This window comes from Tribolium madens, unplaced genomic scaffold (assembly GCF_015345945.1).
Source record: "Tribolium madens isolate multiple individuals breed KSU strain unplaced genomic scaffold, Tmad_KSU_1.1 Scaffold_1;HRSCAF=32;Tcas5.2_LG8, whole genome shotgun sequence".
Taxonomy (NCBI): Eukaryota; Metazoa; Arthropoda; class Insecta; order Coleoptera; family Tenebrionidae; genus Tribolium; species Tribolium madens.
In genome coordinates, this window is record NW_025400984.1 from 1,096,190 (window position 1) to 1,121,565 (window position 25,376).

General features: G+C 31.7%; 4 protein-coding genes across 5 annotated transcripts; 3 read left to right on the forward strand and 1 right to left on the reverse strand.

Moving 5' to 3' along the window:
* Positions 1 to 7,878: 7,878 nt before the first annotated feature.
* Positions 7,879 to 11,818, forward strand: LOC123004031. Of its 2 annotated transcripts, none has more exons than XM_044397136.1 (4): positions 7,879 to 7,993; positions 8,058 to 8,132; positions 10,753 to 10,801; positions 10,861 to 11,818. In XM_044397136.1, the coding sequence occupies exons 3-4, from the start codon at positions 10,760 to 10,762 to the stop codon at positions 11,671 to 11,673; spliced, it is 855 nt and encodes a 284-aa protein (XP_044253071.1). In that variant the 5' UTR covers positions 7,879 to 7,993; positions 8,058 to 8,132; positions 10,753 to 10,759; the 3' UTR covers positions 11,674 to 11,818. The 2 variants fall into 2 exon arrangements, with proteins under 2 accessions (XP_044253071.1, XP_044253072.1); XM_044397137.1 differs by having other exon boundaries at positions 7,956 to 8,004.
* Positions 11,680 to 16,130, forward strand: LOC123004053 (the record flags this gene model as incomplete). The annotated part of the gene is made up of 1 exon (XM_044397170.1): positions 11,680 to 16,130. A coding segment is annotated over one exon (4,260 nt), but the record flags the coding sequence as incomplete, so codon positions are not given.
* Positions 16,131 to 19,194: 3,064 nt separating this feature from the next.
* Positions 19,195 to 19,786, forward strand: LOC123003794 (coleoptericin-like). Its single transcript, XM_044396787.1, has one exon. It carries the CDS (start codon positions 19,274 to 19,276, stop codon positions 19,706 to 19,708), a length of 435 nt encoding a protein of 144 aa, XP_044252722.1. The 5' UTR covers positions 19,195 to 19,273; the 3' UTR covers positions 19,709 to 19,786.
* A 1,564-nt stretch (positions 19,787 to 21,350) lies between these two features.
* Positions 21,351 to 22,937, reverse strand: LOC123004054 (the record flags this gene model as incomplete). Its single annotated transcript, XM_044397171.1, has 3 exons — positions 21,351 to 21,787; positions 21,839 to 22,523; positions 22,573 to 22,937. Coding segments are annotated over 3 exons (1,224 nt in total), but the record flags the coding sequence as incomplete, so codon positions are not given.
* Between the last annotated feature and the right edge of the window lie 2,439 nt (positions 22,938 to 25,376).

Below are 25,376 nucleotides of genomic sequence, written 5' to 3' on the forward strand. Positions count from 1 at the left end.
ATGGTATTGGACCTATGGTCTCTTTAGTGGGCAAAAACCGTCCTTTTTCGACAAGCTCCTCTTTTGTGCCCTGTGTACGTGGAAGCGTTATTACTTATCAGCTACCGGGACTTTGCTGATATGATTGCCCAATTAAAGGAGAGTAAAGAACAGTAAAAGACAGATCGCAATGCAGCATGCATGAAACCAGGAGAAGCTACAGAAGTTTTACTTTTCATCTCGCGTTACATAAAACAAACCCGAAAACTTAATCTTTTACCAGACGAATTATCCATTTACAAAACTCATGGCAAATTAACAACAATCATGATTATTATGAAGAAAACAACGTTTTAGGCACAATTTTCACGTAATATCGATACAGAATTTATGTTTTTGGTGACGTAATTAGTCATACCCCCTGTCGCGTCCGGTCTCATCTTCCTGAGCCCCACGGTCTCCTCTGCAGCCTCCTCCAAGCGACGACGCTTCCTTCTCTTCCTCGATGGAAGTCCCCCGGTTGTAGTCGACATCACGAAAGTTTCCAAAATTCGATTTTCAAAACCCACCAAATTTCGACTCACTCTTCGCCTGCCCAACGACGACTGCCACACCTTCCTTTGTTTTCCCATTTTTCGAAAAACCAAAAAAAAAACACAAAATCCCCCCTTTCCCACTGTGGCGTGATCCGTCACCGCAGAGTCAAATAAAATTTTCAAAAATGCATAGGCAACACATTTTACCGAATAATTAAATACAAATGGTACGGTTACAGTATAGGGAATGTTAATACAGATCGATGCAGAATTAAATTCTCCTCCATTTAGTATAATAAAAATTGGGGTATTTCATTTGAAAAAATTGAGTTATGGGTATTTGAATTATTACAAAAGTAACCTTAAAATTTTATGGTTTCTTAATTTTTTTTCAAAATTTGAAAACACCGAAAGAAAGATCTAAGCTTTCTCTTTCAAACGCCAAAAAAACGAATTCAAAATTTTAAAAAATAGCAGAGTTACCGGTTTTTAAAGTGGAAGGTGCAAATCCAAAAATTTTTGAAAAACTCCAAATATTTCAAAAACGGCTAAATTTAGGTATAGGGAAAGCTGATGAAAATGCCCTTAAAATAACCCGATTAATCCAAAAACGCAGTAAAAAATATACCTTTCCATTTAAAATAAGAATGTTGAGACCGACTTCCGGTATAAGCGGAAGTGCCGCCATCTTGAAAATATTTTCATTTAGGAGGACTTAATGGTTTATGGCTATGTACCAATTTTCAAATAAATACGATTATTGCAACTCCCAATACTTCTAAAGTGGGATTTAGACGGAACACCCTGTATAAATTGCCAAATTTAATAAATTTTAATAAATTAAAAGCCTATCACGAAAATTCCTGAATACGGCTCTTTTGTAAATCACCAGCAGTGAAAAATTATTAGTGCCGACCGCAAGGCAGCTTAACCCTCAATAAAGCTTTGCATACGTCAATTCCAAATATTCCTGGTTACGACTATAGTAAGCTTTAAATTTATTACAGGCAATTTTGCAATTTATATATTTTATATATTAATTTAATATTCGAGTGATAATGCAGATCAGTTTATTTGTAAAGAAATATTCTCAAAATATAGCTAAATATTAAAATTAATTTTAGCTAATTTTAAATTTAATTTAAAATAAATTTAATTAATTATTTTTTTTGATAGAAGCCCAAAAACAAATTTCTGTTACGGACCATCTCTTCGTTTCGTATAGTCGTAACCAGGAATATTTGGGATTGACGTATGCAAAGCTTTATTGAGGGTTAAGCAGCTTTGCGGTCGACCATAGAATAATTTTTCACTGCTGGTGGTAGAACTGACGCGATTTGAGAAGAACACAGTGAGAATCATCACCATTGCCGTCTCCATAGAAATAATCCTTTTCTCGCCTGGGCATTTTTTGAGTTCAACTGATTTCCGTTGGCGCTTTAATCTGGGGAAAATTTTTGACAAATCCAGTTTTTTAGCTTAAAGGGTTCAATCTCATAATATCAATTCTCCCTGGCGTATCTTGTTTTGTTGTATCCTTCCTCCAATGCATTTTTTATGAAATGCCCAGGCGGGATATTGATACATTTGATTAAGGAGGCGGTGGTCATCACGATCTGACCGTAAGCTTTGAGCCAGTGGCGTAGTGGTTCTGTTCGTGTAACGGGATACCGCGTTAAAATTTGAGAAAAGTAAAAATTGACGTATAACGTATTCAGTAAGGGCAATTTTTACTTTTATTTGTAAAAATTCAATCGGTGAATTAAATAAAGTGAATAAGCAATATCCAAGATTATTTTACATTTATTTATAACAATTTATTTTCATTTTTTTATTTATAGAGGCTGAATGCGTAGTTTCTTCGTCCTCCTCTTTGGTATCAGACCAGCAAAACTCTACTTTTGAATTGCCAGTATTTACTGTGAAACACAATTCTTGGGCAATTTCTCTTTCGCATAAAGTGCTTTGTGGACGTTTCTGGGCAAAATTTTTGGGTGGAGAAGAAAATGAAGATGAAGTCCAGCAGCTATTTGTTTCATTTGTTTTTCAATGGAACGGTCGCTTTTTTCGCCTATTCAAGTAGCTGCTAAAACATAATCTTTATAATTGTTCAAAGGAATTTTTAAGCCATTTTCCGCCTCCTCCTTGACAAATTTCATAACATTGGCAATTAATTCCCGTGTTTGAGTTTAAAAGACCATGTCTTTAACTCCAATGTTTGAGTTATTGGGCATTGTATACAAAAGTATTATCTATAATAATGTTAAAATATTTTTTTTGATTTAAAATAGTTATAAGAAAGTCGAAAGTGTGAACTTACTTACTTTGCACAATACAGAGCAAAACCGAGTTCTGGAATGAACTGATTTTATAAAAAAAAAGAAAAAAGCGGAAAGAACACAAACGACACGAACAGATTAAACAATACTATGAGAGACTGGTAAATTAAAATTGGAAAATTGTAACAGGTATCCCAAAAAGGGATTAACCCAAAGAATTCTGGCAAGAAAACGATAACAAAGCCGGTGTTGTATTTGAAAAATAATTGTTCCATTTTGTTTGTAATCAATTGTCAATTAGCTTTGCCTAGAATTGCACGGCAATGATGTGTCGCGTGTTGAGTGTTCGGAGTTTACCATGAGTTTGAAAATGGGCTACACTGAGAGAACAGTTTTTTACTAGTTAAAGATTTAGCTTAAATGTAAACTAATAGAATACGGCGGAAGAAACTATTGTTATCAGAGAATAAATAATTTGTTTGGAATTTCCAAACATAGCATTTCTTAGTTTTTAAGTGATTCTGATTTTATAAAAACTTAACATCTACTTTAATATTATCATTGCATTGTTAATAGTAAGAAATATTTATTAACAAGAAACAAGGATCATTAAAGATTATAATAATCTCGCATTAGATATTAAAAAATGTGTTCTTGATAGTTAAGAAGTATATCTTAAAGGGAAAAATATTTTTTAGGTAAAAATATACCGGATTGCTAATCAGTATAGCCACCAGCAGATGTATAAACCTAACAAAAAAATAAAACTGTACATATATTATTTAGAACAATTTATTAAGCAAAATAATAAACATTTAAAACATCATTAAGTACAAATTATGTATTTAGTACTGCACGGGGACGGGGATGCCAGGACGTCAATCACTGCATTAACACTCATAAATAAAAAAAATAGACTTTAAAATTGAAAAACTTACCAAAGATGCAGATTTGTACTTTTTAATATTCCGCATCAATTTGAATTGGTCATCAAATTTTGACACCAACTGGGGAAAGAAACTCTGAACAAGATCCAGCAAAATATCATATGTCATTCCTTCATCTGAATAAAAAAAAACAAGAAGTAGATAGTTAGATTCCATCAGTTTAACATTAAATATAATTGCTTAATATTTAACAAAAGTTTTTATCGACAACATACTCTATTATTTACAAAATGAAATTATTGCAGTTGAAATAACATTATGGAGAATGTAGTTTGCAACAGTCCAAATCAGCCACTGCTCGAATCTATTGCTCTTAAAAATATTTTTATCTTAATACGCAGAGCGTGTTGCAATTAAAAATTTCTGGTGGTGGCTGATCCGGCGATTGTAAATATCATTATACTAACCTTCAAATTTTTGCCACTGCTTCAGCAGCTTTTGGCACTTTTCGTCAACCGTTCTCCTGCACTCCTCAAAAAACAAACCCAAATACAACAGAAAAAACAAATGACCATTAAACTATTCGTTCATGTAAAGACTCGTTTGAAGAAAGTTGGAGCACATTCACCACACACAACGTGCAACTGCATGTTGTGGTGAGCATGCGCACTGACATGACGCGTGCAATTTTTCCAAGTAATATTTACTTATTTACATTTGAAGTTCCGTTTGTTATATGTTAAGATCTTTATGCTGGTTAAAAAAGAATAAACTGTTGTTGAATAATCGTTTCCATTGGTTATCATGTAAAGAAAATACATTATTGACTAAACAAAAATTTAAATAGATTTATTAACAATTAAATTATTACTTATTTATTACGATCTATAGTTTACATACTAAATTAAAATACCGTAAAGAATATTTTGTTCAATTATAATAAATCAATAACTTAATGGAAAACCCTACATGTTATTTTCCAATGTTGGTTATTGCTTGAGAGCATCCATGGATTAGTATTAAACTTTTCTTAGTCAAACTAATCTATCATTTAGCTGTTACTATTCATTTTTCTCAGTGTAGGTAGGACCAAAATTCGTCCGTCGCACATCAACAAAGATGTGTTCTTCTCAAACCTTATTAGCTCTATCTACCACCAGCAGTGAAAAATTATTACGGTCGACCGCAAAGCTGCTTAACCCTCAATAAAGCTTTGCATACATCAATCCCAAATATTCCTGGTTAGGACTAAAGTTGTGCTAAAATTCTTGTCAGTTTGGTGAAGTCGTCAAGACGAATCGTTTGTACTGAGTGAAATAGTGAATCGTTGTATACGTATAATATAGTTATATAAAAAGTGGACATGTGGAGGCCGTGGGAAAATGATTTTGTTGGAATCATTGTGGATGCAGCAGAAAATCAGCATCAACCAACAGAAGAGGTAGCGGAGGCGGAAACATATACGAAACGAAAACGCAAATTTTTATCGTATGATGAGAAGACTTTTGTTTCAAATATATATAACAAAGTGAAAAGTGAGGGTGAACAGCAGCCACTAGATAAAACTGCAGAAGTGACTGGAATACCAAGGTCCACAGTGTGGAGAATCATCAATACCGGATCAAAGAAGAGGAAAGTAAGGTGTGACAAAGGAAGTTTTAGAAAACTTGCTCCAATTGACGAAGACTTCATAAGACTAAAAATATACGAACTGTATAAAAATAACATCATTCCGACTATCTCCATGTTGCACAAGGAACTGAGAAACGACGGTACAATAAGTTGTTCCAAAAACACTTTGCTGCAATTTCTAAAATCTATCGGATTTTTATTCAAAAAAGTGGAAAAAAAAGCAGTGTTAGATGGAAAGTGAATAAATAAGAAAAAGGAGATATGAATATTTAAGAACCATAGATAAATATAGGCAAGAAAAGCGGCCAATTATTTTCTTAGATGAAATGTGGTATAAAACGCATGCACGACACCATCAAGAAGGAATGAGTGGATCACGATACAGTGATCAAAAGGTGTTTTCCAAGAAACACAAAATTGACACTCTTGCGTCAGAATTCGAGCACGCACTTTTATGCTTACCCCCATATCACTGCATATTTAATCCTATTGTAAATAATATGGGGGCAATTTAAACAAAGAATACGGATAGAAAACACTAGTACCAAGTTTAGTAACGCAATGCTCCTAAAAATTCGACACGAGGTTGCAGTAATCTTGGAAAACTTCTGTGCGACATGTGGTGGACATTGAAGATTTCTATAGGGCTAATCATGTGAAAGACTTAATAATTAACTTGATGCCGACATTTCTAGTGATGAATAAAATTTAGAACTTTTCTTTTTATTGTAAATAATTTTTGATATCACACAATTTTAAATTTTATTAAACTATCTTTTTTATTTTTTTTTATTTTCTTACTTATTTTTTCTTGGTGTCGTAATTAAAATTACGGGTATTAATTCTCACTTAAATAAAGTTTGGTGCTTAGGTAGATAGGGTGTGTTATTTTACTTAATTTAATTTAAGTCATGTATACATGGTTCGCCAGAACTCGCGCCCCAGAGAAAAAAATTCAAGTAAGATAAGATACCAGAACCATGGAAAAAATGTTTAAAAAATTCTAGGTGTCTGTCAAAAAAATTTGACATTTATTTTTTGACATTTGAATTTTTTGTCTTTTTAATGATACTGATGATCTTGTATATGTTTTTTACAATTATGTAGTAAAGGTACAAAAATTTTGACAATAAAGACCACAAATAACATTAAACAGAGTTACAATTTAGGATCCAGCTTTCTTGTTTCATCTTCTAATAGCCTGTAGCAAAAAAACTTGGAAAATTATTTTTCCAACAGAAATAAGTAGAGTCAAAGTGCAAAATTTAAACTCCCATAACTTCGAAATTTTTATAGATAAATTTTTTTAACATTTACCTGGTATCTTACCATATTTTTTCTCGGGGGCTCCAGTTCTGGCGCAGCCTGTATATATTTTTGTAAATCACTCATAAAACTGCATTAAATGCTGCTGTTAAACTGGCGTAAAAATTATTACATATTTTAATAAAATATGTTTTTCTGAATTCGTGTATGCACAAATATTTGATTTTTTGTGACAAGATTTTTTTTTAATAAATAAACATGCTGTGACTTGTAAAAATAAATAATAAGTAAAATTAATGAATAATGGTACTTTTTTAATGATTAAAAAATGACATTTAAAGTACTGTCATTTGTGAACGAAAGCTTCGTTTTCTTAACGCAATTACATAAAAAAAGCAAATCAAAACGTGTTTATTTTGTGGAATCCCTACTGAAAATATTTGCACAAATCCAGATAGTGGAAAAAAAGAACATCTGAATTACCTCCGTGGATGTCTTATAACACTAGATCTAAGAATATTGGCGAAATATGATTTTTGGAATAAATTTTATCCCATTTCCAACTTTGTGTAAAAACAACTGGAACAAGAACTCTTTAATATAAATTTATTACAAACAAACGATAACCACTTTGTTTGTGTGTTGAAAATGTTTTTACTACATATAATTTGGATGTTTTTAACAATTATTTTTCTAAGCCGACTATAAGAAATAGGTCTTGTTCTGTGTAATATTTGTTAAGAAGAAAATTTTCATAGTATGCAATAAACAGCAGTCATATAGGCCTGTTTTGGTTATAATGTTTTTAGTAGGTGTATTTAAAAAAGTAAAATCAATTGCTGGAAAATCTCTACAAAGAGTAATTCCATGAGAAAACAATCACTTTTTAATCTTATTGTGATTCCAACTCTCTAGGAATTTTTTTCACCGATTTGTCTAATTTGACTGGTCTATAAACCGAAACTAGTCCAATTTGGTTTTTATTTTATCCCGGTTGGGTCGACCCCTAATTTTAGTTTCACTTCATTTCCATAGAAGTTAAATATAAAAATTACGATTTATTCATTTAAAATTTAGCTGTTATGTCGTATAGGGTGAATATATGGAACCAAGCGTTTTTTTAAAATCATTTGTCTCTAGAAAATAATGATTAATATAAATTAAAGTAATATAAAAAATGTGATCGTATTTTTCCAAAAAATAAGTAGTTTAAGTAAAAACCGTTTGGTTCCATACTTTTTATTCACCTGGTATAAAAATTATCTAAAAAGTAAGATTTACATAGACATAATATCTTATCTACGAGTAAGTTATCATTCGCTTATTTGTTACATACAATTCTGACTGGGAAAAATACAGCAAAATATCAGGTGAAGCTAACTTGCAAAGCTATCCAATTCTACTCCTGGAGTCAGTAAGTTTTGTGTATAAATAAGTTAATTGATCTAATAGTAAATTTAATTATAATTGTTTCACAGTGCATAATTACTAAGGATATGGACGTTTGACAATTTCATTGAATAAACCGTTGGAGTACCTACCCAACAGAAAATGTAAGTAGATATAAAGAAATACTTTGAAATCCAGTATAGTTCATAGAGGCATTTAAGCCTTTGTACCAGTGCAAGATAAACAAAAATGACATTGTGGTTTTTAGTTAAAGAATTTAGTTTTAGAAAATATTACACATACAGGGTGATTCAAAAGTGTCGTACCATCTCTTGGGGGGTGATAAAGAACATCCAACTGAGTAAAAAATTCCCATCACAAAAAAATTGTTTTAGTCTTTTCACTAGATATAGTTTTCCAAAGGTTATATTTTGGGTAAAGCGTTTAGCCGATCAGATCATGTATTCTTGAAATTAGTTAGCGAAAACTGCAGATTGTGCAGCATTTAACTGTTAAAAAAATCAACAATTTGTGTCTTAAGGGGTTCAAAAAATTTAACTAGCAAATTTAACAATAAATTAAATCCGAGAACATCGGAAACAAAAGAGCTAAAGTGCTCACATGATACATAATATAGAAATTGACAGTTCTATTTTTTCTTAAAAAAATGCTTGAAAAAAAAACTTATGCTTAGCTGAAAGTCTACATGCCACCATTCGAAAACTGGCCCCACATTTTTGAATCACATTGTATTTGATAAAAAATAAAGTGCTATTATAAATATTAATATGAAAAGTTTGTAAAAACTTTTATTCACAATCATAAAGTAATAATCAAATTACCTACCTTGCATGTGAAATTTGGAAAGTATGACACTTAAGTTCATTTAACATTTAACAATTGATTGAAACATCATGTTCAGGTTGACAAGTGGTCACTTCTTTATCAGTTGATAAATAATTTGACAATTTTCAGGTTAGGAAATAGCCACTTCCTAATCCGAAAACTGATAAGGAAGTGACCACTTCCTGAGGTGTCATGTATTTTATTTCAAAATTTGATTAATCCTTCATTGACTTTCTGTTTGTTAAGGAGGATGATTGTGAATAAAATAGTATACAAATATTGGTGGTCCACCTCCCACCTCGGTATGTAATTTACTAATGCTTGCCTTATTTCTGGTTTTTGCAAATGTTATTCTATGAAAATTTTGTTTACTAAAATTGAATTCTATTTAAACAGTGGAGAGTTGTAATTCTAAAATAATCAAAAAAATGAAAAAATAATAATTATGCTTGAAAACCTATTATATTTTTTTGAACTCACCGCCGTCAAACAGACATTTCGACTGGCTTTTTTGAGCATTCTAAAAATAATTTGATAAAATAAATAATAGTAAATCTGGTTTACAAAATGCAATCTTTCTAATTTAAAAATTTCGAAAGAGTAAAATAAAATCGCTATTACGATTTCCAAGTAATTTAACAATCAATTTTATTAATAAGAAAAAATGTTAATGTTTGTTTCAAAAAATATTGTTTTCGCATATATGAAGCACTGGCTCCTGTGTCGCTCGTGGCAAATACTTAAAATAGGAATCTGCTTGTAGTATATGTACAGTCGATCAAAATGAAAATGACGCCTCAATAAACCAGCCCCTGCTGGGATGCCGACCCTTCTAACCACAAGAAGGCAGAGTCGTAAATTATCGAATTGCAAACTTGACGTAGTTTCAAGATAAATTTCTTTATGAGCCGATTTACAGAAAGAAAAAAAAAATGAAAATTTAATTCAGAATTAGGCTAATTCGAATTAAGTTGCTATTTATTTTGCATTAAAGGTCAAGTTAAATGTAATTTTTTTAATCAAAAATTTAACAAAACATTTCTTGAAGAAAATTATGCATTAATTAAACATTGACAAAAAAACAAATCATTATTTCATATTTTCAAAATAAAATTATTTTATAAATCAATTAAAATACAAAGTGATCCACAATGACTGAATATGTTGGCAATCCTAACAGTTTATCAAAAAAATTAATAATAATATGTTTTTTTGTAAATCGTAAATCATCCTAAATGCATAATTTTATTTTTCTAATTTGCATTTATAATACGTTTATTAACGTCTCCAGTAGGAGTCGTTTATGGCTATCTATAGAAGCACACTGTGCTTTAATGAATTTAGGGTTATTTAGTTTTTGGATGCCGCTTTTGACTTGTCAGGTAGCAGATTTTGCGTTGTTGCTTCGGCAATTTCGCGAATTTCGGGCGGAGTGCAAACTAAATTCTGTTTCTCATATTTTATTTATTATTATTATGTTGTAACACTAATAACTAATAATTTGTAAATTTTATTTTTAATGACAGACGGCAGAAATGATTCAAAAAAACAGGTGGGCGCCGAGTGTTACCAACCGATACCAACTAACACAAAATTCTCTAGGCGACAAAAAATATATTTTTTTAATTAAAATAAGAAAAAAGGGGGTGCAAATTAGAAAAAATAGCATAAAATACTCGTTTTATAATGTCATTGGCGCACTCATCCCATAGAAAACTCGCCTATGGCTCGTTTTCTAACTTGGGATTCGTGCGCCAAATCTACCCTTATAAAACTTGTTCTTTAATATACTATTATGAAATGGTTTTTGTTAAATTGTGTATTTATAAAACTAAACATTTTTATTTAATTTAAAAATATTACAATTATCAAATAATAAATTTTAAACTTTCTTCGCAAATAAACAATGGTTTAATTCATTAATATATCTATTTTCAGATACCTAATGCAGGAAAGCCTTGTTACACAACAAACGAGTATATCACCGGTAAATCCGTTCATAAAATAAACATTCTTATGTTAAGATAAAATTTTCCATTTTTTCAGGATTTTATAAAAAGAACTGGAACAAACAAAGGAAAAGATTACGAAGTCATATTTATAGCAGATAGAATTTTAAAATTACTGAAAGATGCACACATTGAAGATTTTTATATATCTTCAAATGACAGTGAATTTGGATCATTTGATGACATGGTACTCGAAGTAATATACTGCAACACAACTAAAATAGACACGTATGCCCTACAATTGAAGCATAAAGACAACAACGATTTTACAATTAAAGATCTTAGGGCCAAAAAAGGAAATTTTAGTATTCGTGAATACTATCAAGATTGTTCCAACCACTCCAAGTTGTTGGACGGATCAGTTAAAACGATTTTATTTACTAACTGCCCATTACAAAAAAAATCAGACAAATTTCAAGTTTTTTTGACAAATGAAACAGCTAATATTGTACCGGCCGATATTGAAATCGAAGCTTCAAAACCTAATGATTTAATAAACACTTCGTCCAAAGGTGAATGGTATAAATTAAACTCAGATCCAAAGTATAACAACTTTTTTGAAAAATTTTTCTTATACACTGGACAATTAAACTTGGAAAACTTACGAATGAGATGTCTGAACGAATTTCAAAGCATGTTTCATTGTGATGAATCTGTGTTTAACGATTATTTAAACTTTTTGACCCAGTGGAGTATGATTGAAGGAAAAAAAGAAAAATTAACAAAATCGTGGATTAAACGAGTGATAGCTCTTCAAGTGTTGTCACCATTTATTAAACCGCTGTCATTTAAATTTGGATCAAAACTCGAACAGAAACGAAAAATACTACAAAATCGAAATTTCATGTAACAGTAAAAAATCCCGGCAATTAATTTGAGTGAAGGTGGAAGGTTCGTCGTATTAAGTCCAAATATGCAATTTGAAGAAAAAACTCATTTTCAATGCTTGTCCAATTTAAAAATCGAAGAATCAATTTATGAAGACATTTTAAACAATTTCACCATCTCCTTAGAAGGTCAAAGAGAAATACCCTTGAGAGTTTTACTTCATCAAAATAAACATTTGGAAAATATCATTACAACTGATCATCTGGTAGAAATGCTTGAAGGCCCACTCTTGGTTGGTAAAGCAAAAGAGGTTTTACCTCCCCACTACGTCACAAGAACATTTTCCCGAATCATGATCAAGTTGCAATATTTGATCCACTTTCATGAAAATACTGTGATTATAATTTCGCACGTGCAAAATTTAGATATGTTTAAGTTGCGTTTCAAGCAAAATAAAATTGTCGTGTTGAATACCAAAGAAGAATATGGAGAAGGGAAGAAAGTGATTTACGTCTGTCAAGAGGAATGCGCCTCTGAACAATTTCAAGAGTTATGTAGTCAGAATCCCCAAGCGATAAACTGTCATCATTTTAGATATTTCAACGAGAGTTTAGAGTGGATTCGAAGCAAGAACGGTGTCGAAGAATTGCGAGAGTTTCAACTTAACAGTGACGAGAATTTGGAAGAAACGGAATTTTTTGACTATCCAAATAACAACCTTGTTAACGTCATATGTGAAAATCCAGGAATGGGCAAGACAGTTCTGATGAAAAGTTTGAAAATTAACAGACCGTCGAAATGTTGGACAATCTTGATTTATTCAAGAAATCATGCTTCATATTTCCGAAAAAATGGGTCCGATGTTGAAAATTTTCTAAATTATATTGTAAACGACAGTTGCAAACATTACACATGTTTTGAACAAACAGTTTTAAAATCTTTTGTTGACAATGGAAATTTTGAATTAATTTGGGACGGACTGGATGAACTATCCGACGTTATTTTAGGACATATAACGGATGTTATTAACGGCATCATGAAGAAAGGTCACAGACAGTGGATTACGTCTCGAAATAATTTGGTACAAAGGTTGGAAAGAGAATTCAGCGTGTTTTCACGACCAGTACATCAATTCAGCGAGGAAGAACAGAAGAAATATATCAGAAATCGTTTAAGTTGTTCTGAAGATGAGTTATCTACTATTTTTCAAAAAATTCAATCAAATATCCAACTGCTTCCCAAAAACACCATTTTGGGTATACCACTACAAATTTATATGATAACTGAGCTATTTTTTGAAAATATTGATAAATATTTAGCCTTATTGTCAAACATTTTTACAGTCGCAGATCTGTACGAACACTTTGTAGAAAAAATTATTTACGATAACTACAAAGAGAAAAAGGATTACAATTTTGATATTGACGCCAATTGGGAAGAATTTGAAGCAAACAAAATAACAATGTTAGATTATTACCAGAAAATAGCGGTTCAAGTATATTTAAAAGACGAATGCAATTTTGATCCGCTTACTCAAAAATTTTTGACAAAAATTAAAAACACCAAAGACCCCATTGGCTTCATTATAAATGTAACAGAAGATGACAACCCTCAATTTCTACACAACTCTTACGGTGAGTACTTTGCCGCTTTGTGTTTAACAAGTCGCGAAAATTTTGCAAAAATTCCAAACGAGTTTTATGTCAATGAATGGTATCACAATATTCGGTTTTTCCTTGATTTAATATTAGCCAAAAATTGCAAAGCTCACATAGCAGTCTTGTATAAAAACAGTCTACTGTTAGAACAATGCACGGAAAATGACATTTTACAAAAAGATAAAGCTGAACGAAGCAGTTTGGAAGTATCTTGTGCTTGGAGTAAAAAATATCCTCAATTAGAAACGATGAAACGGTCCAACTATTACTTTATAACAAACGCTGCTGTTTATAATCTAAGTAAAGAGATTTTTGAGAATTTTGATAAAAACGAAATTGACAAATTTTCGTCAAAATTTGACAAATGTGACTTGTGGTTAAAAAAAATTTTGCTTCTCTTTCCCTTTATGATACCATTCTGTGAAAGCATATTAGATGACGTTCATGGTCCCACACTTTTGTACTATGCAGTAAAGTTTGATTACGGATTTGTATTTTCATATTTCAACCCAATTCCTTTTATTAAAATATCAAATTCCTCAACAACGCTATTAGATTTTGCAATAGAAACATTAGCTTTCAATTGTATAAAATATTTAATGTCAAATCAATTGTATAAAAATCTCGTGTTTGAAAACGAAAAACTTTCATACAAAATTTGTCTTCAGCAATCAACCGAATTGTTAAGAATCTTTATTGATTACGGGTGGGATTTAAATCAATTACATGCTTCAAATGGAGTAGGAGTTTTGCATTATGTTTGCAACCGGGGAGGTGACTTAACAATTTTTTATTTTTTGCTTAAAAATAGAATTCAAGTTAATAAACCTGATCAAAGGGGAAAATTACCTATTCATTATGCCTGTTTAAACAACGACATGTATGTGGTAGAAATGTTACTTATGAATGGTGCAAGAGGTGATATTCCAGATGAAAATGGTAAAACTGTTATCCATTATGCCTGCCAAAGTGAAGAATACGGTCCTTCCATTATGAAGTTACTATTTCAGAATGGTTTCAAAATTGATCATTATGATCAAAATATTACAACAGCAATATTTAATGTTTTTTCACATAAAGGGATCGAAATTGTAAAGACACTTGTCGAAAATGGTTTAGATATGAATATTTCTGATCAGAATGGAAATCTAGCGATTCATCACGCATGCATGAACGAAAAAAACGGTTACAAAATTATTAAATTTCTATTGGAAAAGGGCGTAAAAATAAACAAAGTAGACGCAAACGGCAAATTATTAATTCATTTTGCCGCTCAGCGGGGTTGGACTGATATTTTACTTACTTTGATTCAAAATGGCGCCGATTTGAATCCCTCTGATTGTGATGGCAAACGGCCCATTCACTATGCCTGTGATTTTGGGCATATTGACAGTGTCGGTTTATTAATTCAAAGTGGTACAAATGTACACCTTGCGGATAGTCAAGGTAGAATGCCTCTCCATTATGCCTGTAGAAGTGAATCAATTGAGACAGTAACATTATTAATTCAAAGCGGAGCAACTGTGAACGTTAAAGATAAGGAAGGCATAATGCCGATTTATTACTCAACTCAGAGCAATATTATCAAGTTGCTTATTCAAAACGGTGCAAGCGTGGATATGCCCTTTCCAGATGGGAGAGTCTTAATTCACTTTGCTGCTGCGAAAGGATGGACAGATATTGCAATGTTTCTCATTCAGAAAGGAACAGATGTAAATGTGTGTGATAAAAATGAACAAATGCCGTTACATTATGCCTGTCGTTACGGTTTTATGGAAGTCGCAAGTTTGCTGATTCAAAATGGCGCCAAGATAAGCTACAACAAAGAAGGACAAACTCCTATTCACCTCGCTTGTAAATCAAGTAGCTTAAATATTATTCAGTTGTTTATACAAGAAGGTGTAAACATGAGTATCCCTGACAAAAATGGAAAAATGCCCATCCACATCGCTTGCGAGTTAGACACAACCAAAATTTTGAAAGAACTAGTAGAAAATGGGTGCGAGATTGAAGTTTCTGACTACAATGGACTATATCCAATCCATTACGCTTGTCGCAATATTTTCAACGGTGACAATCTTGTAAAATTTTTGACTTTAAATCGAGCAAATGTAAATGTAGTTGGTGGTGATGGAAAAATGCCCATTCATGACGCGTGTCAGAATGAGGACTACGGTTACGATATAGTAAGAATAATTTATTCTCGACAAAACACAATCTCGATAGAAGACTATAAAATTCTCTTCGATTATGTCTGCAAAAATCGTTTCAACGGGTTTGAGATTGCAAATTTTTTTTTAAAGACACCTAAACGGCTTGTAGAATGCAGTGCTGATGAGGAAAGAAAACTACAAATGTGTCTTGCGTTTGAAAATAATCGAAGTGATATTTTGAAGTTAATTATTACAAGTGGTGGTGTATCGATAAATGAATCTGATTCTGAGGGGAAGCTGCCGATTCATATTGCGTGTGAAAAAGACTGGCCCGTTGTCACCAGAATACTTATTGAGAGAGGTAGTAAGATCGATGTTGTTGACAATAGAGGAAGAAGACCTGTTGATTGTGTACCTAAAGATTCGTTGCATTATAGGGAATTTTTAAAAGTTTTGCGAATGAACGATCAAGAATAAATCAAAAATTATTTTAGTCTGTTTATTATTCGATTAAACTACGAGTGCTATTACCACCCTAATTTGTTCAGTTTTCTCAAGTTAAAATTATATATTTTTTTTAATAATTATATTTTCCCACGTTTTTATTGTTACAAATTTAAACAGGTGATAGTATATTTAATTTTAAGACAAAAGTTTCCTATGAACATGTATCAAAAAAATGCAAAATTACCCTTTACCCCCCAGTTTAGGACTCCCATGAGTAAAACATTTTATCTTCGATTCTGTTTGTAGGTATAAAGATTATCAGTTGTACCAAATTTTGTAATTTTATCCACAATGGTTGCTGAAATATTGGCAAAAATCCATTAAAAGATGTAACCTTTCAGGGGATGTAGCTCCCTTATTTAATATTTTTCGATACATCTTTATAGGAAACTTTTATCTTAAAATTGAATATTCTATCACCTGCTTAAATTTGTAACAATAAAAACGGAACAGTCTGTATACGAAAACGACATTTTCTATACCCACGAAAAACGAACGAATCGCATTATTTTTCTAACACACGTGTGTGGTAGGTAAATAACGTAAGAGGTTGTGCGATTGGCGGAGAGCTCTAGACGCGACTGACAAATTGTGCGTGATTGACTGTTTGTGGGCTATGTGCATTGTTTTTGACTTTTATTTTCCCCTTCCTTCAAAACTTACACAAAGTTACAAAACTTATTAATCAATTACAAAATTAAAACCACCAACTGTTTAAATCTAAAGCAGCTTAGGTGACAGAAATATTAAATCGTTTCATTGAAAATAATGGTGTTTTTTTTTCTTGGGGTTTTCTTTCCACTGAGTTAGAATAATAAAATTATAAATACAGATTTGCTCGTTTTAGGTGAAGCAAAAATTGTTTTCTCTTTGCAGTTTTGGCGTAAAATCAAAGATAATTTTTTTCTTCTTGTAAACTTAATCCGAGAGACATACTCTATATATAAATGACATATGAGTCCGGAGAAGCACTTCTTTACTGACTGGACTATTTTTTTACTTTACGGACAATATAAATTAAAATATTTTGAACATATCGTGGGCAATGTGACAATATCTGATAACCCGCATTTTTTTTAGTTTTTTTTTTATATTTCAACAATGTAATTTTATCGTCTTTTATTACTAGCAGTAATTTGAATAAAAATACTTAACTAAATGTTTAAAAGAATTACTGTAATATCAATATATTATTATCAACTGAGCATTTGCCAAATTACCAAAAAAATATCATTTGTCACTTACGACGTATTGTCATGCTGTTACAATAAAAATTCAAACAATTTCAAAAAATGGTTCAGATTATAATATGAAGTTGGTATTCAAGAGGATGTATATTTGTTTAGATTTCTTTTAAAGTAGTACATCTCAATAATTTATATTTTCAAAATAAAAATGGTCAGACTGCTATGTTAATTAATGGCTTGTTGATTACTTATACAGGATGCGCCAGGACTCGCGCGACAGTGAAAAATTTCATGTAAGGTAAGATAACAGGAACATGAAAAAAATGTTAAAAATATTCTTCCTATACCTAAAAATTTCGAAATTATGAGAGTTTAACTTTTGAACTTTGACTCTATTTATTTCTGTTGGAAAAATAATTTTCCAAGTTTTTTTGCTACAGGCTATTAGAAGAGCAAACAAGTAAGCTGTATCATAAATTGTAACTCTGTTTAATGTTATTTGTGGCTTTTATTGGCAAAATTTTTGTACCTTTACTAAATAATTGTAAAAAAACATATACAAGATCATCAGTATCAAAAAATGTCAAATGTCAAAAGATCAATGTCAAAATTTTTCTCAGGGGTGCGAGCTTTGACACACTCTGTATGTATCATATTCATATTTTATATCTTGTTTAAGCATTTTGTGTTAATTTTTGTGATTAATAAAATTTTTAACATTTGCTTTAAGCTATTTTTATTGTTTTACTTTTTTATGTCTATTTGATAAAGCAAAAAACTTTCATATTAGAAAAGCCTATGTATAGGTAATACCGTATGTTTATACCGTAATAAAATTTTGGATTTATTATTTGTTTGGTGTTATAAATAGGTACGTGTAGCATATTTTCCAAACAATTAATTAATTAAATGGTGTAAGAATTGTTATGTCTGGTTGATTTTTTTGATGAAAGATCATTAAAAAAACGCACTGTTTTCAGAGTGTTACTTAGCTCCTTTATATAGTATTTTTCGATACATAGTTACAGGAAACTTTTGTCTTAAAATTGAATATTCTATCACCTTTTTTAATTTGGTAACAATAAAAGCGGAACACAGTGTATTATTAATTGGTTGTCGTTGATTTTATCCCTGCGAGTATAAACCACACGAGTCTGTAGGATGTTTTTCTGTTCTATAGAATAAAGTTACTTTTATCTTCGTATTTCAAGAGGTCACTTGTTACTAACAATTGTAATTGTTTATAAATTATGCATTAAGGTAAATATTATTGTAATGTCCCGGAAATTACATGTATACGCAAAATTTCAGCTTGTTCGGAAAAGAGGAACTGTTTTTTTGACTCGCAAAAGCTTTTAAAAACGATTTTCCAATGGACTATTAAATTTTACAGTTAAAGCAGAAAATGTTTTTCCTTTGCAGTTTTGGTGTAAAACCAAAAAAATTCTTCTTGTAAACCCAATCTGGAGACATACAGTATATTTTATTGTTATTTCCAAAAATTCGCTTTTTCTTTTTTGTATATAGCTCTTAAAGATAATAAAAAGTTATTTTTTTTCACGAGTCCCAACAATTTAAACAATTAAAAGATAAACAATAAAAAAAACGAGAAATTACCTAAAATGTGCAAAAGAAACAACAAACAATTTTAACCAATTACATTATCCAATATTTATTGGAACTATTGAAACTGAAGATTTCATTAAAATACGAATGTCAATGACATTTTCAAAAAATGGAATCACCGATCCCAATATTTCTACTGAATCATATTTTCAGTCAATAAAATTTTGAAACAACTAGTAGGAAATGGTATATCCCTTTCTGTTTGCATTATTTGTAGTCATTTGTTACACTTATAAAAATAATTATTTCATGTTTATGTTTGCAACACGACAAGATAACATTATTTACGAGTATACATTTAGAAAAATAATAAAAACGTTTTTGGGATTCACACAGTAGGCAAGTCCATTCACACTGGACTTTCCCCAATACCCAAGCTGTATTCTTTAATCTACCGATCCTATTTTCATATAAAAAGACTGCAGCTCGTAAATTCAAAAACAGTTTACAACTGACTTCTTTTCAAGCAAAATCGACAAAAACAATTCAAAATGGTTAATAAAACTAGTTACTACTTCCTGGTTTTTGCACTTGTTGCATCAACGCTGGCCTTGCCAATCGAAGAGTACAATTATGACTTTGAACAAGCTTACGAACCTGATGATTACCAACTTTATCGAGCAGGACGCTTAATAGAACCAGTTGAAGAATACCAATACACTCCAGAGGAAAKTTCGTATGAAGAACACAGAGCAAGACGTTCATTACAACCTGGTGCTCCAAATTTCCCTGGTCSTTCACAACAAGAYGGAGGATGGTCGGTTAACCCCAGCGTTTCGAGAGACGACCGTGGAAATACCCAGACCAATGTTGAAGTTGGCCATAAGGGAAAAAATCACGATCTTAATGCTGGATGGGGAAAAGTTGTTAGAGGACCTGGGAAAGCAAAACCTACTTGGCACGTGGGTGGAACTTACAGATGGTAAAGAAGAAAAAAACAAACAGCCAGAGTTATGTCTTGTTCTATTACCACTATTTATAAAATAAAATGTATATACAAAGTGTTCCGTTTTTATTGTTACAAATTTAAACATGTGATAATAATATTCAGTTTTAAGATAAAAGTTTCCTATGAACATGTATCAAAAAATGCTACGCAAGAGCACCTCCTCAAACGGGTGCATCTTTTAATGGATTTTTTTCAATATTTCAGAAACCATTGTAGATAAAATTACAAAATTTGGTACAACTAATAACCTTTATACACCCAAACGAATTCAAAGATAAAATGTCGAAATTTGTACTTAGGAGCGTCCTAAACTGGGGGGGTTTATAGTAAAAAGTACCCTAACTATTTTGGCTGTTGGTACTTGCCACTTTCAGCCACACAATTCTAAATTTCATAGTTTTTCACAAAAATAGATCTCTTGCGTTTTTTCGATACAACTTACCGTTTTTGAGTAAAATCAGTTTACAATATGTGTTACAGATCAAAAAGAGAATAAAAATCAAAAATTAAATTCGTTTAATACGCTTGTGATTAAAATTTTCGACAACTGGTGTTTAAAAGTTATCAGCTGTACCAACTTTTGTAATTTTATATATTCTGCAATAGTGAAAAAACTCCATTAAAAAACATCTCTATTAGGGGGTGTAGCTCGCTTACATAACATTTTTTGTCACATATTCATACTAAACTTTTATCTTAAAATTGAATATTCTATCAGTTTTTTTAAATTTGTAACAATAAAAACGGAACACCTTGTATAACAAGGTTGATAATAGTTATTTGTATTACAAGGGAGAAAAGTATATATTTTTCTTCCACAGGTGGAAGTGGTAGAGCCACCCAGGGAGGAAAAGACACATTCCTCCAATATAATACATATTTTTTCTACTCCCACATCTAAAACACGGATTACGTATATCTTTCCATGACGCTAAGTGACTTTTTATATATATCTTGACAAGCCGTGACTAATATGCGTATCAGTTACGTTGCTAATAGCAACTGTCATATTAGTCACGATCTGAAGTGTATAGACTTCTCTAGACATTCGTTTACACCTGATGAATGTTTGCATCCAGTTATATTAGTTTCAAGTGTATACACTTCAAGTTCTTTCACATTAACATGATTTCCTCTTATTTCACTGTAAGTATAACTTTTTGTTAATTCATCAATTACCGACATTTCATCAGTAGATATGACCTAGATATTCCATAAATTGTTTATAACTTTTTCTATTTATTTGAATAAAAAGGTAGAAGAATCAGACAAATGAATATCTCTAATAATATGCTGTGGATTGTTCATTTGAATACCATCACTATGAAATAACTTTAGTCAACTGTGTTTTTTATATAAGTAGTTAATTAATTTTTTTAATATACCTTAAAAATTACACAGTTCAGTTCTTAAAATTTGGACTACATAATTTTAATGCACCTTAAAAATCTAAAAATTTTAATAATGAATTATGGCACTATCGATTGCTTTTACACCCAAAAACAATTTTGTGGTGAACAGGTCTATATATGTACGTTAGAGACATGAAGCTGAAAAATCAATGAATCTTCTCATAAGTTTTAAGAAGCTTCCCAGAGAAATAAATAAAACACACCAAATTTAAGCTTTCAATCTATTCTACTAGCAATAGCAGTGTACAGTGATAACCAATACAAGCATTTATAATGTCCTTAAAATACAAGTCGATAACATTAGAGTGACTTATTGAATATATTTTGAAAACCTTGAATACATAACTCCACTATGAAAAACTAAAATCTAACCTAAACTAAATCAAATAAGTGAAAATAAGTAAAACCAAACCAACAACCGCAATAAAAAAGAACAAATAACCAAACCGAAAATCTGTATTTGCTATATGCTAGTTGTTAGCTGACATGATGTTAATACTCTGATTAACGTCCAAAAGCTGTCGCAAATACGATTTATCCCTCATCAAATCTCCTACTTGTAGCAAAATATCCAAAAGGGAACCTTCCGGTAGATTTAATTGCTCGTTGCAAATGGTGATAATGTTAAGTGCCTTCTCTTTCACCTACAACGAAACACATTTATCTTAAAACTTATCACAAGTCGTAAAACCTACCTGAAACGGTTCATTAAGGGTGGAAAATTTCATTTTCATCCTTTGTTTGCCCATATCTTGATAAAAGATGGTGAATTCGTCACAGTTTTCTTTAACTTTAAAATAGACACCGGCTATCAAATGCCCCTTTTGATCCCTTGACAATAAACTTCTGAAATTGTACACTAAATTCCTGCGTTCTGTTACATCAACTGCGGTCAAATAAGGATGTGCGACGTAAATTAAACCAGTAAAAGTTTCCTGGATTCCGTTTCGTGTTGTCCGTTCGTTCCATTCTACGAATTTATCGTTCAAGGGGGAGAATTGGTAGTTGTATTCCTTGCAGATGTTATTTTCTTCAGATTGGATAAACCAACCGGTGTTGGGATATGCTCGATCTTGCATGATGGTGACAACTCTACTAACATGATAGCCAGGATCACACAATAGCAATCCTTGTCGTTCATTGATTTTAAATTTGAGACATAAGAGGACGTGTTCTTTTTCTAAATCGTAAGCGGCAGTGTCTAATCTTTCACTCAAGGCGGTATATTCGCTCAAAGCTTCAATATTTTCCTCACATGATACTAAACACAGGTGCTGACTAATCCCCGGAAAGCTCAATTCTAGGTGATGAAGACGATTCCATAACTCTAAAGCCAAGCCGACGCAAGTGTGATGAGCTGGAGTGATTGGAGGCGCATAACTAAAACCCCAACCTTACAACCACCATTTAGTTCACAATCTAAACTTACCTTTGAAAGTACTTGAAGAAGTTACAACATCCACTCTTCTTAAAATTCTGATACAGATCGATGAAATTCCCCACAGTGTTATAATTGTGCTCCTCCAACAACTTCTGCACGTGTAGTTCGATTTTGGCGGCCAAATTCTCGAAATGGGTTAGTGATTCGAGCTGGTAGCAGTTTTTGGACTTGCACGACCATCTGGGCAATGGCAGTGGATGATCAATGGGCCATGATCCTTCGATTTGTGTTCTTTCGATGAGTTCGTACAAGTCGGCATTGTTGTTGGTGAAAATGTCATAGGCCCCTACAAAGGGGGGCACGGCTGGCCCCCCTAGGAGGGCGCAATCTGGACCCCAGCTTCCAGCTTGTACGAGTCAACTCGGCCATTCGCAGCCCCAGCGGCCGACGGTGGGTACGTAGGCACGCTCGGCGCTCGTCTCCCCCACTGGCAGCAAGGAGCCCCCATTTGGGGTGTCCCGGGATGGTTGGACAGCTGCATCGTGAACAGCTGAACTAGGTAATGAAGAACTTAACGGTTGTTTCTCACGCTCTGTGTACAAGAAAAATTGTTGATTTCGGTTTAGTATGCACAAATAATGTTGTTTTTATTCCAAGTGATTTTGGCTGACCTTAAGATAAAAATTTAGTACGGCAAACAGTTAAAACAAAACTATTAATTATGAACACGTAACGTAATCTGTATGTTTTTCTGAAAAGTTATAAAAACTTTACTGTTTGTATATGTTTGTTTTTAAATGAATGCTAAGCTCGATGAAAAGTAAGGCCAATATCCCATTTTTAGAAGCGATAACTTTTATTTTCTTAATTAGAAACTTAAACTTACTGGCTTGCTCTCCTTTAAAATTTTGAAAAGTTGGAATGCAGAGAACTGAAATCAAAATTTTTTACAACAGTATAAATAAGTGATTTTTCGACAATTCATATAACAAATCGAACCGTTTGATGATAGATAACATCCTTAATATGAAATATGAATATGAAAGATACTCAAACACAGGAATATTTCGTAGAAATTTCAATAGTAGATTACATACCCAAGTGGTGCTTCATTACCAAGACAAAATTTGATCAACAAAGCACAAGCACCGCGATCAGCAATAAGCCTTGATACGATGAAGCAACGACCACCAAGGTTTGTATACTATTTTATTCACAATCATCCTCCTTGAAAAACAGAAAGCCAATAAAGAATTTATCAAATTTTGAAATTGCATTTCAAATTTTTATTAAGTAGGCTATAACAAAATATTCTTTTTTTTTCAAAAGACATATGTTAAGTCGTTAGTTAATGTCCGTGGAGAGACATTAATGTCTTATGTTAATAGGGAAGTTGCTGAACTCCCCAACTTGAATTGTCATATTTCATATTAATAGTTGAAATGTCATTCTCCTACTTTCTAACTTTTCACATGCAATGTTATTTGATTATTAGTATTATTACTTTATAATTGTGAATATAAATATGCATTTATTTCGTTGAAATTAGATATAAGATGTGAAAAATCGTTAAATTATAGTAGCACTGTTATAACATTTGATCTTAACCAATCGCACTTAAAGTAAGATTTAATACGTAGAACAAACAAAATTAAACACAAATCGAGAATAAAACTTAATCCAAATGTTTAAAATTAATGACAAATCTCTGTCATCATCACTTTCCCCCTTTATAATTAAATCTTCCACAACATTTTATAAAACTGTCAGCACAACTGTCAGAATAAAAAAATCAAATTCTTATAAAATTTTTCAATTTTAAATCTGACCTCATTGGTTGCGAAGAAAGCCAAATGGACGAGGCAGATAAAAAATAACCTGTCACAGTTTTGACTTAAGAAGAGTCGATTTGATAATTTTTTGCACGTCGGACAGTAAAAATCAACTTTTCTTACGTCTGTGACTGTGAATTTTGACGGAAGTCAAAATTCCCTCGTAAGGGAGATAAATGAGTTTAGCTCAAGTCGTGCAAAAAATAGTATTTACACCACTTGATTGAAATGCTATTAATTATTCCTTTGGTGCGGCACCTCAGGAATGATCATGCATTTCTCTCCATTTCCGTATAATATACAATTATTTTAGATTTTATTAGCTACATTTGCAAACAAAAATAGTAAACGATTTTAAACAGTTTTACTTAGTGAAGCACATAATATCTAGTTTTAAGAATTTGGCCTCGAATTTTTAAACTTTGGCATGAGATACTGCTACGTGATAACTGTTAATAGGTATAATAAACTATTAACCTTTAACCTTTAGGGTTATTAGAAAAATTGCATTTGCAAAACCACTTTCCGGACTTTCATTTTCCCACTTTCTCTATTTAGCTGATTTGATTATATCTTGAATCTGAGCCAAAATCACCAGGGAATTAAATATAAACATAAAATCATAGCTTAGCAACTGTGTTTGCCAAAATATTGTTGAAAAAAAAAATTCCAGCATTTTATTAAATTTTCTAAAACTGGTGATTAACAAAACTGGATCATAAAATGCGTCATCGCATATGCGTTGTTATTCCGCGAAAATTGCGACACGTGATGTTCGCAGCGAAATCACTTCCTTGAACAATGGCTCATCAAATTATTTCTGTAGCAGAGTGTACATTTACACACCCCTTATTTAGGATTTACAACAGTTCAAGGACGTTCAGCCTTCGAACCACTTCGTTGTGACGCAAATTGATAAATAAATAGCAGTTTAATTACTAAGAAATTAAAATTAGCAAGAAAAAAAAAGATACTCACCCATACAACGGTCAAAATAAAAGTAAGGAAACCAAGAAACAA